Source organism: Harpegnathos saltator, unplaced genomic scaffold (assembly GCF_003227715.2).
Source record: "Harpegnathos saltator strain DR-91 unplaced genomic scaffold, Hsal_v8.6 scaffold111, whole genome shotgun sequence".
NCBI classification, from domain to species: domain Eukaryota; kingdom Metazoa; phylum Arthropoda; class Insecta; order Hymenoptera; family Formicidae; genus Harpegnathos; species Harpegnathos saltator.
Window position 1 is genome coordinate 1 of NW_020229886.1, and position 20,861 is coordinate 20,861.

General features: G+C 48.3%; 1 protein-coding gene across 1 annotated transcript; it reads left to right on the forward strand.

Annotated features, from left to right (window-relative positions):
- The first annotated feature begins 4,401 nt into the window (after positions 1-4,401).
- On the forward strand, positions 4,402-8,406 carry LOC112589047 (uncharacterized). The gene has a single exon (XM_025300860.1). It carries the CDS (start codon positions 4,402-4,404, stop codon positions 8,404-8,406), a length of 4,005 nt encoding a protein of 1,334 aa, XP_025156645.1.
- The last annotated feature ends 12,455 nt before the right edge of the window (positions 8,407-20,861 follow it).

Below are 20,861 nucleotides of genomic sequence, written 5' to 3' on the forward strand. Positions count from 1 at the left end.
ACGTGTTGCGATACTGTGCTCTAGTTCGGGTGTGCTTCGGTAACGACTTCACCTATTGGCGTGCTCGACATCAATCGCCGACTATTGACGCACTACTATCCTCTGCTCGAGCGTCACTTTGTCTCAGTGAGCGGCGTCGCTGCTCCGAGGGCAACGACAACGGGACGAGCGCGGTGTTCGCTTTTCGCGCCACTTCGCTGATACGACACCGATTGGCGGCGGAAGCAGACGACGGACGATGAATCAGACGCTCTCGAAAATCCGGATTTTCGCTCGATAGACGGACGCGCGGGGCGCTGACCTTGGCGTTCGTCGGTGAGCTGCAAGAGTTTCTGCGGTCACGGCAGAAGTGCTCATCGTTTTCGCATCGATCTGTGGAGAGCGCATGCGCATCGACCGATGCGGCGACCGTCGAAATGGCCGCGATTGGCTGCCGCGTGGCGCAAACGATCGGATTGCGACACAACGGTGGCTTCGTCTACGGATCGTTCCGATGAAATCGAGTCGTATACTTTTGGCTGGCTCGGCAACTCCTGGAGCCTCTTCTACGTACTGGAGCTGACCGAGTGAAATTCAATGGAATCAGCGATTTTCGAACTGTCCGCGCGATTGCGCATTAAACGCGACTTTCGACAACCCTTCGAGTCGAACGAAATGTTTCTTGCTTGACCCTGCGAACCGAGCAAATCTTTACCGACACCTCGACTCGATTAATGCAGTGTCTGCGAACGCTGCACTAAGACGCCCGTATTCACCGACTGCGGCAACTGTCACATCCGCACTACCAATTGTAAGAGGAAGCACCACACAAAATTTTTTTTTTCTCTCTCTCTTCTTTCCCTGGAATCACCACAAAATTTTTCTAAGTCCCTCGACCCTAAATTTTCTAAGTCCCTCGACCCTAAATTTTTCTAAGTCCCTCAACCCAAAATTTTTCTAAGTCCCTCACCCAAATTTTCTAAGTCCCTCGAACATAAATTTTTCTAAGTCCCTCAACCCAAAATTTTTCTAAGTCCCTCGACCTAAATTTTTCTAAGTCCCTCAACCCAAAATTTTTCTAAGTCCCTCGACCCTAAATTTTTCTAAGTCCCTCAACCAAAATTTTCTAAGTCCCTCGGCCGAGAATTTTTCTAAGTCCCTCCGCGCCGAAATTTTCTAAGTTCTAATTTCCAAACCCCCACTACCTTCCCACTCCAGAGGAAAATTCGGCGGCTCGGGAAAGCCGCAGCTCAGGGACCGCGGAGCGCCCGAGAGTCAGTCTCAGTCGTGCAGTGATCTGGTGCAGTGCTTCCTCCATCCCTCCTAGGGTCTAGTATAAGTGCTAAATCTAACTTAGAATATTTTCGTGAGTTTTAACTTAGAATATTTTCGTGAGTTTTAACTTAGAATATTTTCGTGAGTTTTAACTTAGAATATTTTCGTGAATACGAACTTAGAATATTTTCACTAAATCTAACTTAGAATATTTTCGTGAGTTTTAACTTAGAATATTTTCGTGAGTTTTAACTTAGAATATTTTCGTGAATACGAACTTAGAATATTTTCACTAAATCTAACTTAGAATATTTTCGTGAGTTTTAACTTAGAATATTTTCGTGAATACGAACTTAGAATATTTTCACTAAATCTAACTTAGAATATTTTCGTGAGTTTTAACTTAGAATATTTTCGTGAGTTTTAACTTAGAATATTTTCGTGAATACGAACTTAGAATATTTTCACTAAATCTAACTTAGAATATTTTCGTGAGTTTTAACTTAGAATATTTTTATGAATGTGAACTTAGAATATTTTACTAAATCTAACTCAGAATATTTTCGTGTATTCATTTAGTTAAAATATACTCTTGTTAGCCGATTCAAGGTTAGATTCACTCTCCCATCTCCTCCCATCCCCGACCGCTAACGCATTGGAATCGCCTAGCTGATAACTGGCCGCCGATTCTTCAAGGTATTCGCATCACTAGAATAGGGGCGTATAGGCTGCGGCTCGATCGCACCGCCCATCCGTAGACGCACAGGTTGCGGCTCGATCGCACCGTCTACTAGTTACTCGAAGGCGCATAGGTTGCGACCCGATCGCACCGCCTGACAGAATAGGGAACTCCGAATTAACCACACGAATACAGCTGGCCGGAGTCACGGGAGTGATTCCAAATGCGCCCTGTACGCAGGGGTGGTCGTAAGAAATTCATCAAAAAATTAGAATACCAACTAAAGCACGGACAAGCGTACCACCCTTACCTAGGTGTCGAACCCACCAACTCCGCTCCCGACAAGGGGCATCCTCGTTCCACTGAACCCCCTCGCTCTCCAGAATCTCCTCAGTCGCCCGTGCCAGAGCGCCCGAAAGCTACCGCCCGCAAATCATACAGTGTTAGCAAGATCGATTGTGACACCCATCCGCGACTACCGATCATTCGACGCGGATTCTCGCCACGAGATCCGAGGCCTGCTTTCTACCGTCAACTGCGTGCAGAGATCCTGCACTACTACTACGGAGCATCTACCCCGCCTCACACCCTCCGCACCTGTAACGAGAAAACTCCGACCCTCGAACAGCTTCGTGGGCACGTGCGCAACTCCATGACACAGGTGTGCCAGATTATTACATTGGATTAAAGGAACTGGTGAGTGCCATTTGCTCTATACTCCGCGGAACATCGTGTCGAGCCCGACAGATCGCGCGTATCCCTGGGGAGAATCACGCGATTCGTTTGACCCAAAAATTGCGATCTAGCCCCGCGTCCAGGCCCGAGCACCTGCAGCCTAGCATCGCAGCCGCGGCCGACCGGGACGTAACATAAAATTGGTGACAGCGGTGGGATACGAAAAGGGCTCACGACGCGAACCCCGCGATTAATTAAGCAAACCCACTGGATTACCGCTACTGAAACGCGATTGAAACAAAATCATCCGCCCCGATGGCGACTCGTAGTAAAAAGACCGATAAACCCGACAAACCGGATGAGATCTACAGTAAGGAAGAAGCAGAACTTCTGTCTCAGCACATCCGGGAAAAGGAACTGCAAGTACAAAGAGAATCCGACGCGGTGCGTAGGGAACGCGAATCATTTGAACGAGAACGCGAGCTTGCTCGGCGACGCATCGAACAGAGGGAAGCCGCCCTCCACGACCGCGAATCGGAAATGTCGCGTAGAGAAACATCGCACGACCGTACAGCCGACCAAGGCCCCATTAACGAAGAAATGTTGCGCGACATAGCCTCACTCCAGCGGGAACCTCCAAAAGACGGACCGTCACCCCCTATCGCCCCCTACTTCGACGCCACTAGTGTGCCTCATAGCCTCCAGCATGACTACTCCCTCGAGATCCCCCGTGTAACATTCAAGGACGCGCTCGAATCGGTACCACACTACGACGGATACAACGTGAGTTACGCGCAATTCGCGCGAGCCTGTAGACGCGCTAGAGACATCGTTCCCCCGTCCGCCGAACGAAACCTCGCACGCCTCCTCGTCAACCGACTGCGAGGGAAGGCCTACGCCGCGATAGAGGACGAACCATGCGATTCGGTCACGCAGCTCCTCGACGCGTTAAGAGCCACCTTTGGCTCTAGTAAATCAATCTATCACTGTAAAGGCGAACTCTATACCGTGTTCAAAGATCCCAACGAGGACATGACAGACTATGTCATCCGCGTAAAGGAACTTCGCGCATCCGTGCTAGAATGCGAACGCATGGAAAGAGGGATGTTAGACGAAAAACTAATTAGACAAATCGACGAAGCAACCGCGTACGCATTCTGCGATGGACTGCCGCGACAGTATCGTTACTTGCTAAGACCCGAGCACTACCGTAAACCATTCGAGGCATTCGCGTTCGCTAAGTCACTCGCGAGGCGGGATACACTCGACCAGGAACGAGAAGACGCCGCGCGCCGGAATAACGTACGACCACGATCCAACGACGTACGCATAATTGACAAACCGATTGCTCATTCGACTCCGATCAAACACGAGCCCGGGTATGGTCCCAACACGAATCGCAACGGATCAACACCCGCGTCTAGGAACAATCCCGCCAGGGACTACGCTGATCCCAGGGGCCCTCATGCTTGGCATAACCGAACACCCCCAGCCCCTCGATTTTCGCCACCTCCGCCGCGACCTCGAAATTCGATGACGGACCGGAACACAAAATGGTGCCGCTATTGTAAGAACATCGGGCACGAGATCGAAGAATGTCGTAAACGCCAATACAACAATTCGCGACGGGACCAGGGAAACGCCGCACGCCCCTCGGGGAATACGGACGCACCCCGAGCGGGAAGCTCTCAGACACCCACTCGTCCGATACGCAATATAACAGTGGAAGATTCACCTCAGCAAGAATCGCGGTCCTAAACCCCCGCGAATTTTCATACGCCCCCACAGTTACAATGAAGGCTGATGGCCTAACGGACACGATAACCTTCATGATCGACACCGGGGCCGCGCCAAATTTAATAAAAAAGGGAACACTAACTCGAAATAACGAAATAGATCCCATCGACACGCTACTCTTAAAAGGGATCACCGCGGGAAGCATCCCCACTCTGGGGTCTATTACTATTAAATACATGGGTTTCCCTATTAAACTCCATGTAATCAACGACGATTTCCCAATCGCACAGGAAGGAATCCTAGGATCCGCCTTCCTAAAGGACGCGGGGTCCATCGACTTCAAAAACCAAATTCTCACGTGGCAAGGAGTGCCCATTCCTCTTTCGAATAATACGTTGGTTACCGTACCGGCGAGAACGCGCGGGGTATTGCCGCTTAAAATCCTAAACCCAAGCCCTAGGGAAGGGTATATCCCTCGAATTACAATTCGCGACGACGTGTTCCTAGGAGACGCCGTCGTGTCAAATCGAAACGGTTTAGCGTATGTAGGAATCGTAAACGCCGGAGAAACGGAATGCAAACTCCCTATTCCTACGGTCGAACTAGAGGAAGTAGAGATATTAACCGGAGACCCCTCGACGTCGCGTCAACCGGAACTCGGGGGCTCCCCGGCCAGAGATAAAGGGATCCAACGCGCACGCACGCCTACCCTAGGGACTGACGTGCCTGCGCCTCGCCACAAAACAAAACAGCCCTTTGTCTCCCAAGCGAATACGCCCGAACGCCTAGGCCTTCCAGGCGAACCTCGCGACACACAACACATGCTCTCAAGCACAGCGGTCGATGATGCAACAGACACGTATAAACAAAGAGACACTCGACGCTCGAGGCTCCTAAACCTGCTGCGCCTTGACCATTTGAACGAGCCCGAAGTAAAAAACGTAAAAGAACTACTGAACGAATTCAGCGACTTGTTCCACCTACCCGACGAACAACTACAATGTACCTCAGCGACCAAACATCGAATAACTACCACCGACAACACTCCAATTAACACCAAACAGTATAGATATCCGCCAATACACAAGGAGGAAATTGATAAACAAATTCAAGATTTGCTAAAAAACAAGGTTATCAAACCTTCGAACTCACCATACAACTCCCCCTTGTGGATTGTGCCCAAAAAGGCCGACACCCAAGGTAACAAGCGTTGGCGAATGGTAATAGACTATAGAGCGCTAAACGAAAAAACCGTGGGAGACGCGTATCCGCTCCCCAACATAACCGAAATACTCGACCAACTCGGCAGCGCGAAATATTTCAGTATATTCGACCTCGCTTCAGGCTTCCATCAGATCGCGATGCATGAGGACGATGCGCCAAAAACAGCCTTTTCCACGCCCCATGGGCACTATCAATTCAATAGAATGCCATTCGGTCTGAAAAACGCGCCAGCTACCTTTCAACGCCTCATGGATCAAGTTCTGACCGGCCTGCAAGGAACCGAACTGTTCGTCTACCTCGACGACATTGTTATATACGCGAGCTCACTCGAAGAGCACTCAGCCAAGTTTGCGAAGCTAGCACAACGCTTACGCGTCGCGAATCTTCATCTACAACCGGACAAATGCGAGTTCCTGCGAAAGGAGGTATCCTATCTCGGACACGTAATAGGGGAAAACGGGGTAAAGCCCGACCCTAAGAAAATTATCGCGGTTAAAGACTTCCCACGGCCAAGAAACGCGAAAAACATAAAACAATTCTTAGGCCTAGCCGGTTACTACCGGCGCTTCATACAAAATTTCTCCAAAATAGCTAGACCACTAACATCCCTGTTGAAAAAAGACGCCAAATTCACGTGGAACGAGCTACAAGAACACGCATTTGTCTCGCTCCGCAACTCGTTATGCACGGAGCCGATCTTACAATACCCGGACTTTACTAGACCGTTCGTCGTCACCACGGATGCGTCCGGATATGCGATAGGCGGTATAATCAGTCAGGGACAGATAGGCAAAGATCTCCCCATCGCATACGCCTCTCGACTCTTAAACGCAGCGGAACAAAATTACTCGACAATCGAGAAGGAACTCTTAGCCATAGTGTACTGTGTACAACATTTCCGTCCCTACCTCTACGGTCGCAAATTCAACCTGGTCACGGACCACAGACCACTAGTGTGGCTGCATTCTGTGAAAGATCCGAGCTCGAGATTAGTCCGTTGGCGATTAAAACTTCTCGAATACGAGTACGAAGTCACATACAAAGCAGGTAAAGTTAATGCTAACGCAGACGCCTTGTCCAGGAACCCCGCCGAAATACGCCTATTCCCCCTCGCCCCTGAACTTGACGTCTCCAGTTCCGATGAATCCATCTTTTCCCCGCGACCCGACCAACAACGACGAGAAGAGAATTCGCGAGACCAACCGCCAGACGCACACGACCCCGACGATCACCACGACGATCACCCCGACGACTCAGAAACCGACACCGATGACAGCAGTACAACAGACAGCGCGTCCAGCCCAGAAACCGAGATATTCGATCAAGTAAATGAACCATACGTACTGCGTAACGAAAATATAACCGAGATCAAAGACAATTTCCTATTGCGAAAGGACCACAAGGCCGTATTCGTCACCCAAAAGGGCGACCCCTGCGATAAAGGAGCTAGACTGCTCCAGGAACATGACTTGCTACCTGCGTTACGCAGCCAAACACTGGGAAGAGCGAGTGTAACGACGGAGAAGGAACCAAAAATCATATCCCTGGTGATCAAAGAGCGTAAAATCACGCAACTAGACATAGAGATCCTTCGCGAGGCCATACAATCCCTACGAGATGTCTGTCAAGAGCTTCAACTCAACTCCGTGTCACTATGCAAGGGCGACTTAGAAAACGTACCTTCCGACACCATCCGCAACCTGCTGCAACAAACATTTGAGGGCGACCCGACCAAAATCCTCCTATGCAACAACCAAATTCAAGTACCACCCCCGGGAGATAGGAGAAGGATTCTAGAGGAATGCCATTCCAGCATGATCGGAGGACACAAAGGAGTGACAAAGACGTACTTGCGCATCAAGGAAAAATATCAATGGCCCAATTTGAAGGAAGAAATACAGGAATTCATCCGCAACTGCAGAAGTTGCCAATTAAAGAAACTAGTAAGAGTAAAAACAAAGCAGCCCATGGTCATCACGGACACCCCAAAGGAAGCGTTCGAGAAAATCTCAATGGATATCATGGGCCCACTCCCCACCACTTCCTCCGGCAATTCCTACATCCTCACAATACAAGACCTACTAACCAAACACTCCACCGCCATCGCGCTGAGACAAGCCTCCGCGTTAGACGTAGCAGACGCGTTCGTAAACAATTTCATCTGCCTATACGGCGCACCAAAAGCAGTTCTAACCGACCAAGGCTCTCACTTCATTAACAGCCTCATCAAGGCTGTGGCCCGAAAATTTAAGATCAACCAGTGCAAGACTACCGCGTACCACCCACAATCAAACGGGTTCATAGAACGCAGCCACCACGTCTTGTGGGAATATCTGAAGCAATACACCAATACGCAACACGAATGGGACGAATTCCTTAATCTCGCAATGTTCTCGTATAACTCAAGCGTGCACGAAGGGACCTCCTATAGGCCACACGAGCTAGTCTTCGGGAAAAGTGTGCGAACACCGTCTAGCGACCCACCTATCGAGGATAACTTAAGCGAAACATACAAGGATTACTTAACTACGCTGTTCAATCGCCTAAAAACCACACAGGAACTCGCTCGCGAGAATCTCTGCGGAGCCAAGGCCCGTAGCAAACGCTACTATGATCGAAACTTAAACCCTCAGAACTTCAGAGTAGGAAGCTGCGTGTACTTACTAAAAGAACCCAGCAAGGGTAAGCTAGGAGACCAATACTCGGGCCCATACCGAGTACTAGAAGTATTACGAAATAATAACATACGCATTAGTATAAGCGAAAACCAGACGAAAATCGTCCATAGTAATAAGTTGCGTCTAGATAAGGCCAAAGGCCCCCCTCTCCGACCATAGGCTAGCAACCCCCACTGCTAACACCAGGACACAAGGCAGAACGACGCGACGAAGGGCACACATCAGTACACCACGAGCCTCGCACCAGGATGCACCTCCTGATAGCCCTCGCCCTCTTCGCTGCCTTCGGAACCGAGCCTGCAACCTCCCTCCTGGGATACGACTGTGGAGGAGAAGGATTAAACATTACATCGCTCTCATTAACCGACATTGCCGAATGCCACGTTGACGACGTCGAACCTAAGAAAGAAGAGGTCTATCTACAGCTAATGCAATTCAACGACTTCACCCACACCGAGGCCATTCAATGCCGCCTAGAAGTCGACCGCATAATCTACCGCTGTGGAATGTGGTCCCATGTATCCACTGTCCCCGGAGGAAAACGGAGCTATATAAGAGAAATCTCCGAAGAAGCCTGCAGGAAGTCCCAGGAAACAGGAGCTATCATTTTGGGAAACGATATCCTAATTGACGGTTTAAAAAGAAACTCAACTACGTCACGGAGTCTGACCCTCGCTGGATCACTACAAAACGACGGCGCCTGTCAAGGAGCCGCCTATACTGACCCATTCGGAACGTGGGAAAACGCCATTGTCCAGGCTAGCGTCCGGATAACCTTACGAGACTTCCTGGTCCCCATCAAAATAATGGCCAACGAAGTCATACTACCTTCGGGAATCCGCTGCAAAGCCACCAGCCGGGAATGCCTCGACGCCGACGGGACCACTACATACTGGAAATCCACACCCAAGGATAATTGTAATTTCGACAGATACGATATACTTTACGAAGGCTTCGCGCACAAACTATCCCCTTCACCCGGACAAGGGGATGGACCCACCATCTACACAGTTACTAACAACGATGCAACATTCGCCCTCGCCAAAACCTCAGAATCAAACCTCTGCGGGTACAAAATCATGCACACAGAACACCCAAAACTCTTCATTCTCGAAACCTCGAGAGGACGGACTTTCAAGGAAAAATCCAATATCGCAATAGACAACCTAGACATGTTCGCCTACGTGAACTCCAAATTTGTCTACATCGAACGTCACATGAAAAACCAACTGACGAAACTCTACAAGGACATCATGATACAGAAATGCGCGCTGGAAAGACAAATCCTAGAAAACGCACTATCCTTATCTAGCATCGCCCCGGACGAAATGGCGCACCGCCTAATGAAAAGCCACGGATACACGGCAGTGACCTCCGGAGAAGTCATATATATAATTAAATGTATCCCAGTCACGTGCAAAATCCGCCAAGCAGAGCGTTGCTACAACGAACTTCCAGTAACTTACAACAACGCCTCATATTTCCTGACACCGCGCTCACGCATCCTTACCAAATCCGGCACACCGAGGGAATGCAACGAGTTGTTACCTCCGATGTACAATATCGAGGAGGCCTGGTATAAAATGATGCCACGACCAGTGGAATCAATCGCACCTCCCGTAATCCGACCTCTTACCAAGCCTACCTGGAAGTACATAAACCCTTCCGACCTGGCGACCAGCGGAATATACTCCGCCGACGACCTAGACCGACTCAGGAACCACATAATGTTCCCAGTGGAGAAACCTGCAATCATCAGCACCTTAGCACAAGGAGCCATGGGAAGAAAGGTCCCAGCCGGAACCATCTCCCTGTATAATATGCTGGACGAAGAATCTCTGGAAAAAATCGCCGAGAGCGCAGGAGCACGCCTATGGAAAGGTTTCATCACATTCGGTTCAGCGAGCGCAGGCATCTTGAGCATCATACTCCTGATCCGACTAGCCAAATTGGTAGTCGACTCCATTATAAGAGGCTACGCACTCCACTCGATATACGGATGGAGCCTCCACCTATTAGGCGCAATCTGGAGCTCACTCACCCACCTGCTGATCCACCTTGGAGGACGCGGGAAGACCCAACAGAACGAACAGCCCAGAGAAGAAGAAGCAGCCTTGGAAGTATTAGTACATCCCAAAACCGAGGCAGCCGACAACGCACGAGACACTAACAGTGAAAGTGAAGCGCGAATTGCAAGTGCCCCAACAAAAAGTTACAGCGAACTAAATAATTATCTGAGCGAAATACGCCAAACCAGACATTAAAGCGACATTTAGAATAAGTACATATATACATATCTCCAGAAAACGTCGGTTCAATGACGACCGACATTTTCTAATAAGGGGGGAGGTGTCACATCCGCACTACCAATTGTAAGAGGAAGCACCACACAAAATTTTTTTTCTCTCTCTCTTCTTTCCCTGGGATCACCACAAAATTTTTCTAAGTCCCTCGACCCTAAATTTTTCTAAGTCCCTCGACCCTAAATTTTTCTAAGTCCCTCAACCCAAAATTTTTCTAAGTCCCTCAACCCAAAACTTTTCTAAGTCCCTCGAACATAAATTTTTCTAAGTCCCTCAACCCAAAATTTTTCTAAGTCCCTCGACCCTAAATTTTTCTAAGTCCCTCAACCCAAAATTTTTCAAAGTCCCTCGACCCTAAATTTTTCTAAGTCCCTCAACCCAAAACTTTTCTAAGTCCCTCGGCCGAGAATTTTTCTAAGTCCCTCCGCGCCGAAATTTTCTAAGTTCTAATTTCCAAACCCCCACTACCTTCCCACTCCAGAGGAAAATTCGGCGGCTCGGGAAAGCCGCAGCTCAGGGACCGCGGAGCGCCCGAGAAGCAGTCTCAGTCGTGCAGTGATCTGGTGCAGTGCTTCCTCCATCCCTCCTAGGGTCTAGTATAAGTGCTAAATCTAACTTAGAATATTTTCGTGAGTTTTAACTTAGAATATTTTCGTGAGTTTTAACTTAGAATATTTTCGTGAATTTTAACTTAGAATATTTTCGTGAATACGAACTTAGAATATTTTCACTAAATCTAACTTAGAATATTTTCGTGAGTTTTAACTTAGAATATTTTCGTGAGTTTTAACTTAGAATATTTTCGTGAATACGAACATAGAATATTTTCACTAAATCTAACTTAGAATATTTTCGTGAGTTTTAACTTAGAATATTTTCGTGAATACGAACTTAGAATATTTTCACTAAATCTAACTTAGAATATTTTCGTGAGTTTTAACTTAGAATATTTTCGTGAGTTTTAACTTAGAATATTTTCGTGAATACGAACTTAGAATATTTTCACTAAATCTAACTTAGAATATTTTCACTAAATCTAACTTAGAATATTTTCGTGAGTTTTAACTTAGAATATTTTCGTGAGTTTTAACTTAGAATATTTTCGTGAATACGAACTTAGAATATTTTCACTAAATCTAACTTAGAATATTTTCGTGTATTCATTTAGTTAAAATATACTCTTGTTAGCCGATTCAAGGTTAGATTCACTCTCCCATCTCCTCCCATCCCCGACCGCTAACGCATTGGAATCGCCTAGCTGATAACTGGCCGCCGATTCTTCAAGGTATTCGCATCACTAGAATAGGGGCGTATAGGCTGCGGCTCGATCGCACCGCCCATCCGTAGACGCACAGGTTGCGGCTCGATCGCACCGTCTACTAGTTACTCGAAGGCGCATAGGTTGCGACCCGATCGCACCGCCTGACAGAATAGGGAACTCCGAATTAACCACACGAATACAGCTGGCCGGAGTCACGGGAGTGATTCCAAATGCGCCCTGTACGCAGGGGTGGTCGTAAGAAATTCATCAAAAAATTAGAATACCAACTAAAGCACGGACAAGCGTACCACCCTTACCTAGGTGTCGAACCCACCAACTCCGCTCCCGACAAGGGGCATCCTCGTTCCACTGAACCCCCTCGCTCTCCAGAATCTCCTCAGTCGCCCGTGCCAGAGCGCCCGAAAGCTACCGCCCGCAAATCATACAGTGTTAGCAAGATCGATTGTGACACCCATCCGCGACTACCGATCATTCGACGCGGATTCTCGCCACGAGATCCGAGGCCTGCTTTCTACCGTCAACTGCGTGCAGAGATCCTGCACTACTACTACGGAGCATCTACCCCGCCTCACACCCTCCGCACCTGTAACGAGAAAACTCCGACCCTCGAACAGCTTCGTGGGCACGTGCGCAACTCCATGACACAGGTGTGCCAGATTATTACATTGGATTAAAGGAACTGGTGAGTGCCATTTGCTCTATACTCCGCGGAACATCGTGTCGAGCCCGACAGATCGCGCGTATCCCTGGGGAGAATCACGCGATTCGTTTGACCAAAAAATTGCGATCTAGCCCCGCGTCCAGGCCCGAGCACCTGCAGCCTAGCATCGCAACCGCGGCCGACCGGGACGTAACACAACGGAGTCATCGACTCGATAGTAATGAGCATCGACGCGAGACGCGACAGTGTCTTTTGCGCGTAGATCGAAACAATCGACTGATTGTGCTATTGATGCTGACCAACACCACTCGTCGACAAGCAATCTCGTCGACCAGTTTGGCCTGCGGTTCAAACTCGATCGATTGTTTACGTCCGTTCGCGCTGATACTGGCGTGCGAATTGACGGTGCGCAATATTCGCTACGAGAATCTCAGCTTGCATCAGGATCGATTCGGTGAGACATCGTCGCCGCAGCGGCCGCCACCGTGCGTACTGACGAAAGCGCGCGAACTGCACGGACGAGCCAAATGGTTGCGCATCGTTCGCTACGACGACAGATACAAAATGTGCGATCGTATAATATGTTATCCGGTAGCGTTCGATTGCTCTGACGCGACGGTTACTTGTTCGGCGGCAGCGACGCCGTCCGCGACGACAAGAACGCAGAATCTCTGTTTGCGCGATCGGTACATCATTTGCTCGAGTTGGCAATCGTCGATCTGTCTCGTCTGTCGCGCGAGATAAAGCGAGACGAGCGATCGGTACTGTCCTTGTGCGACTACGATGTATGCTGCAACGTTGCGAAAACACATTAGCTTCGACGTACTTGCTGGAACGATCGTGTCGCGATCACGGTGCCGCTTCGTCATCGTCGTCGATAAGCGATTACGAGCGACGCTATTTCGTAAATTCGGAAAATCGATTGGTACTGTTGGATTACACGCAACTCAGTTGATTTTTTGCATATACAGAGCAATGGCCGGTATTTTTACTCTGGTCGAGATCGTGAATGCTTCGGCTACGGTGGCTCTTGGCACCAACGCCGCGCCATTTGTCTGGTTGGCGATGGCGTTCTCCGCGATATTCGCGCTCGTCTCTTCGTTCCTCGCGTGCAGTTTGTTGTACCACGACGTCGAACGGACGTCGTCGCGATGTTGCGACGAGTGCGTTGCGAACGAAACGTCTAGAGACAAAGGTATCGCGACACCGATCGCGCCATGACGAGGCGAATCGAGCGATTCATTATATCGACCGAAGCGGACCAAAATTTATGCTACCCGTCGACACGAATGTGAATGATTTGAAATTTGTATGAGAATAGACCGAATAAAAAAAATGAACCTAGTTGTTAAATTTTTTCTTCAAAACACCCATGTTTCGTATACATGTTGCCGTTGCACGACGATGCTAAAAAAATAAAGATCAATTCGCGCCATTTGCATTGTTTAATTGGTTTCTTCGATGCGCAAACATTGTCAGAAGCGCGCGCACGGCAGACTCTGGCACGAATCTCAGATCCAATCGCAAGATGCTCCACATCGCTGACGCGGTTCGCGAAAGATCGCGACTGGTCAAATTCGCACGGCGCGCGATTGTCGGCCATTGCGCCTCGTACAGTTTGTCGGCGGAAAGAGCGACATTATCGGCGCGACGTAACACGCTGAACCATTCGTCGATCGACTCGATCATTCCGCTCGCATCGCCGTAAAAGTACAAAAATGCTATTGTGCCGTTCAATGTAACGCCGCTTCGATATGGATCGCGCATGTTGCTATAGCGCATCGTCAATGCTCGCGATATCATATGCAGACAGTACTCTCGACAGAAATGATTGTGCAGCAGAACCGAGCCATCGATCACCGTGGAATACGCGGAGCGCTTCAAACGGGTTATCGTTTTGCACCGATCTGAGTAACTTGAGCCCCATTGCGCCGATACCTCATCGCGCAAGATTCTATCGTTTACCGAGTTGACGACTTTGCGCTGCAACGATTCGACGAAGCGCGCAATAGCTTCAACGACTCGACCAGCCTAAGGGTCATATGTTCCACCAAATCGCGCACTTTGGTCACAATATCGATCAATTTTTGCGACACATCGTTCATTTTGCGCACTCTGTCTATTTCGATCGTCAATCGTTTATTTCGAGCGATCAGTTCGTCTCGAGCAACGCGATATTCCGTCGAACGCTTGCCCTCTTCTAGCGTCAGAGCACGTTCTAATTCGACCGTTTTGTACTGCACCGCCAAGCGTACGGAATCGTCCGAACGAGTCAACAGTGCGCCCAATTCGTTGGCCGATTTTGTCAGGCTGTCGCTCTGACGAGTCTAATCGAATCGTCGGCGCGATCGCTCAAAATTCAACCATTCGCCGTATCGTTCGCTCGTCGTCGCGACCATTTCATCGTACGCGACTCGGAGATCAGCAATCTCGGTTTCTAGCTCGCCGAGCGTTTCGATCGATCCTCTGTACTGGCGATAGCCGTTTCGAGCGTCGCTCAGCCATGCGTTCGTCAACTCGATTATTGTTCGCGAATCATCACGATAATCCGTGTCGGAGACGTCAACGAATAATCGCACGACACCCACATTGCGAAACGCGCCGGCCGATTCGTTTGTCAATCCGAACGAGCGGTCACCATTGGTAAATCCGTGCAATCGCAATAACATTATCGCGCGATGAACATCGCTCATAGATTCGTATAATTGTTTGCGCGATTCATGAGCTGTCGTAATCATGTCGCCCAAAGGCGATCGAGCGGACGGATATTCGTTAGTGTCACATTGGTCGTAGTAACTGCTGTACTCTTTAGAAATACGACCAAGCTATCTGCTAAATCTAGCCTTGAGCTTCTCGCGTAGCGCTCAACCATACCGTATCACTCGACTTTGCGTCGGTCGCTCGTTTATTCGGGTCGTGTCGACTCATGCTTACGTCACATAACCTTCCGAGACGCTCGACTCTGAGCGAGCGATAAGGAGACGTTCGATTCCGAGCGAGCGATGAGGAGACGCTCGACTTCGAGCGAGCGATAAGGAGACGCTTGACCCCCGAGCGAGCGATAAGGAAACGCTCGACTCCGAGCGAGTGATATTGTTGGTTTGGTGAAACGAAAGTAATGCGATATCCGATTGCGACAGTGTTCAACGAAGCGGAACAATTACCAATGCTCCGGTTTCTCAAGTAGTGCGCGATGGACGGGTATATAAGGGCGGTCGCGAGGCGAGCAAATCACTTGCGATCCAGAGTTGTCATCGAGCAGTTTTCACGTTATGGTAAGACGGTTTTACGTTAGAAAAATTCATCGTAAATTTTAACATCGCGAGTCGGGGCTTTTCGTATTGGGCGATCAACGCGAAACGACACACGGAATGAGGTCATTTTCGCGGCGACACGTTGAAGCGCTGCTCAGCCACCGAGCATTAGAACAATACCGGGTTCAATCAGCGGACATAAGCATCGTGGGGACCCTCACGCCGGGCAACGCAGCTCGTCCGTGCCCCAGTCCGGTAGTGAATGCTAACTCGCCACGCTGGTGACGATGGTTTGTCGTGCTACGATGGTTCTACGACAGTGAACATTCGCCCGACGATGAACGAGTTTCACGTCAAACCGTCAGGGGCGCTCAGTCGTTCTATCGTAGGACACGGCGGTGTCACGTTTCGGGCGAACAACGCGCACCGTCAGGTACGCTCAGTTGTTCTATCGTAGGACACGACGGTCTCGCGTTTCGGGCGGGGAGGTCTTCGCGTACCGTCAGGGGCGCTGAGTCGTTCTATCGTAGGACATGGCGGTGTCGCGTTTCGGGCGAACAACGCGCACCGTCAGGAGCGCTCAGTTGTTCTATCGTAGGACACGACGGTCTCGCGTTTCGGGCGTTCAACGCGAAACGACACACGGAATGAGGTCATTTTCGCGGCGACACGTTGAAGCGCTGCTCGGCCACCGAGCATTAGAACAATACCGGGTTCAATCAGCGGACATAAGCATCGTCGGGACCCTCACGCCGGGCAACGCGATTCATCCGTGCCCCGGTCCGGTAGTGAATGCTAACTCACCACGCTGGTGACGATGGTTTGTCGTGTTGCGATGGTTCTATGACAGTGAACGTTCGTCCGACGATGAACGAGTTTCACGTCGGCGCGTCGCGAATCGGGCTTTCGTATCGGACTTTCGTATCGGGCGATCAACGCGAAACGTAAAAACCGATCTCAAAAAAACATTCTGGATCGCAGGTACCTATTTGTAAGACTTGGTGCATATCATAGCATAGATAAATTACTCCACTTAACAAAAAAAACGTTGTCGTGATACGCGATAAGCCGTATCATTGCATCGTAACGTTATCGTATAAATGTTAAGATTGGCCATAAGGAAAAAGTAAAGAATAATTTGCGTATTGCGATTTATTGTGACTAGTTGACATTGATATACGACCGACTGAACGACAATTTCCTCTACACTCCTTCAATCATCCAATTCGTACAATCATCCGTCCGTTTTTTGCTCGTCGCCGTCGCGATATTCGTCGGTCGCGTTTTCGCGTACGCGTCGTATCGTCGTACGAAACCGTATCATCATCATCAAAAACTCATATTTTCACATCCACCACGATCCATCACCTTTTGACTTGTCCGACACTGAACTTACATAATAATAAAATGTCAACTAGTTCATGTGCAAAGAGAAGCGTGTGCAACTAGCTATTATCGCAGGTAGGTGCAAAGAAAAAGAGCGTGCGCAATTAGCTCTTGTCGCAGGTAGGTGCAAAAATGGGCAAAGAAAAAAAGCGTGCTCAATTAGCTATTGTCGCAGGTAGGTGCAAAAATGCGCAAAGAAAAAGTGCGCAAAGAAAGCGTGCGCAACTAGCTTTTGTCGCAGGCAGGCACAAAATGTGCAAAGAGAAGCGTGCTCATTAGCTCTTGTTGCAAATAGGCGCAAAAATGTGCAAAGGGAAGCGTGTAATCGTTCAGTTATTTTTATTTTGTTCCAATTTGACAGAAACCTTTCTTTTTTTTGCTCTACTGACCATTATCCTCAACCATGCATCATTCATTAACTGCCCGTTTTGCTTGTCGTCGCCGTCGCGAGGTCGTCTCATGGCGTTTCGCGTACGTGTTCGTCGTCGCACCGAATATCGTATCATGCTTTATCATTAACACGATCCTTTATTCTTCCCATCTCCACCTGACATGTACGGATGATTATTATCGTACAGATGTGTGCCTTGATACTGTTGTGAGAACACAAGACGCAACAAGTAGCTTTTATCGCAGGTAGGCGCAGCGTGCGTGAGAAAAACAAGACGCAACAAATAGCTCTTATCGCAGGTAGGTGCAGCGTGCGTGAGAAAAACAAAACGCAACAAGTAGCTCTTATCGCAGGTAGGCGCAGCGTGCGTGAGAAAAATAAGACGCAACAAATAGCTCTTATCGTAGGTAGGCGCAGCGTGCGTGAGAAAAACAAGACGCAACAAGTAGCTCTTATCGCAGATAGGCGCAGCGTGCGTGAGAGAGAGAGAGAAAGAGAGAGAGAGAGAGAGAGAGAGAGAGAGAGAAAGAAAACGACACAATCGCACATTTTTTTAATTTTTGTTCCTATTTGATAGATTATCCTCAGCCATCACAACTCATTCGCTCATCCGTCCGTTTTGCTCGTCGTCGTCGCGAGGTCATCGTCGTCGCGTTTCGCGTACATGGTCGTAGTTGCATCGAATCTCGTATCATGTCGCATCATTAACAAGATCCTTTTTTTCCTCCACACCCCACTTGATAGAAGATGGTGTGCGATTGTACGATGAAACAAATTGCTCGTTTTTTGCTTGTGACAAATGGCGCATTATTGAAACAATCGATACAGTGTGCTTGCGTGCGTGCGATGGGTCCATAATTTATTTTACAGCTCGACAGGGTATATCCTCGAAATAATGCGCGAATCGACACAATCGGAACTTTGAACGCTTACAAAAACAGTGTTCACCGTTGTCTTTTTTCTCGCCGCGATCGGGTAGGTAGGGACCCCAATGCAACTTCACTTTTTTTTTAAGTTTCGCGCTCGATCTCGATATCTGGCACGAACTCGTGCGATACCGCGTACGGTCGTAACCGAGCTGACGAACACTTCGATACGTGTATGCTTCGAATGGACGTTTCAAGCACGTATTCTTTTTTTTCTACGTTGCCTCATCACTAGCTGCGTTATCATCGTTCGATCCGGCGATGTGATTTCGTGCCATCGCCACGTGTCCGCATCGATACAATTTGCACGACTTGTGTTCTTGCGCATCGCACACTGTACGATTATAAACGGCCGTGAACAGAAACGCCATAATGGGTAAAAACAAGGCAAAGATATACGCGTTGAAGGTTTGCGTGCTCAATGTTGCGCCCACTACCAGACCGAGCGAACCGAGCCAGAGCAACGGTGTCTGAAATACAAACGGCACGATGGTGTCGCAATTGTTAAACGGCAAAAAGAACGAATCGTTTTTGAGCCAAGCCCTGTTCAATTCGTCGGTTGCGCACAATTCGCACAGCAAAACGTAACCCTCGCAGCGGCCCCGTCCGTAATAGTTGGCTGTACAATACATGAGCTGTTGCGAGCAGAGTCTGCGCTTCGCGTCGTCGTCGCTCCCACTGTCATAATTAGACATACCGGCGTGTGTAACGTCTCGCGTCTCCCTAGGGATCGTGATCCGCCTGCTCTCTATTTATTTAGGCCTACCTGCTTACACCGGCACTGCCTGGGATGCCGAGAGCTTTTCCGGACAGATGGTGAAAGGGGGAAATATGGTGATTGTAGGTGATATAAAGATTATGGCTATTGATAGGAATAGAGACTAAACAATTGTTTATTTAACAATGAGACAATATGATAGTTAAAAGTGTAATATAAATGAGTGATAATACTTATAGTTATATAATTAATGAATACAAATGTGGTTTACATTATATAGCTGCTGGTAATGAGTTACAATGAAGTGTTGAGAGAATGTACAGTTATCCTGCCCGGTGGAAGTAATGAAGGTGGTACGGTAATTTGCGAGGAGTTCCAGTGAGAGAATAGGACTCCAGTTGGTAAATGTAGGTGGCTGTCTTGTTGTTGAAAGTGTCGTCCTGTGTTAAATCTATCAATTCTATGTCTAGAGTTTCTGTCGTCGAACGCTGTTTAACCAGCCGAGGGTTGCGCGTGTGAGCCCTGTAAGAGCTTGGTAAAGAATGCGAATCCGGAATGAAGTGTCTTTGTGTGGAATGTAATGGACGTGGAGCGTATTTAAATGTGCTTATGAGTCTGTTTTGTAATAAAAACTTGATGTACGATGGAGGAACTAGATCGTGCCCCGTGATATCTTGTATTATACGGGGTTTGGTGGGGTCCATGTGTTGAGACAACAGGGCCGCTCGTCGGCAAGCTTCCTTACGTAGGTGCCTTGCCTTCTGTTTAACGCCCCCGCGATGTTTATTTGGCATCTAACGGATTGAGTTTAAGAATAACATTTTTGGTCGGACAAGTTAAAATAGCAATTGATAAAATTAATTATTGAGTGAAAAGGACTCTTGTGACTTTAGTTATCCGTTGCCAGAGTACTATAAAAGTACTAATAATTAATGCTTAATACCAATGCTTTGGCAGTTAGGTTATGCTGGTTGTAGGAGAAGGATAATTGAGGCGGGTGGCGGCTGTCAGCTGCGCCCCTGAGATTGAAGGATGCTAAGCACTGTACAGGTTATTAATTCACAAGTTAAATTTCCTGATCTTGATGGAGAAGGGGTGGTCTTATGAGTTGGACGGGATGGATAGGATGCTTGAGCCGAGAGGCACCCGTAAGGCGCTCCTCAGTCTGGACAAGGATAGAGGCGGGTAGCTCCAGTAAGGCGCTTCCCTAAAAGTGAGCAAGATCTATGCTTAATAATGTAAGATTCAGATTTAATGGTTAATGAACTATAAATTCCTCTGGCAAGAGATGTTATGACACCAATTGATTTAAGTAACTGAATAGAAAGGACAAAGATTTATGAATGCTTAATATCTTCCTTTCAAGAAAATGCTCGAATAAGAGGAAAAAGGCTGCCGATAAAACAAGGATGCTGCATAAGATTAAAATGCTTAGTAGAAAATATTGAAGGATTGTATGCCGACGCAATGGCATATGTTCGTTGTACAAGAGAATCGGTGATTTTAATGGAATTGTACAATAGCAAGTAATATAGTGAGGTAATTAAGGCGTATGCCGATGCAATGGCACACGTCTACACATACACAATAAAATCAGTTACAATACAATAAATACATATACATATATATATGTGTGTGGGGAAGGATGCACTTCATGAGATGATTTATATTATTCCAGCTTTTATAATGGATA

Excerpts from the sequence above, each read along its gene's own strand:
- LOC112589047 (XM_025300860.1), top strand. The coding sequence starts at position 4,402 with ATGAAGGCTGATGGCCTAACGGACACGATAACCTTCATGATCGACACC.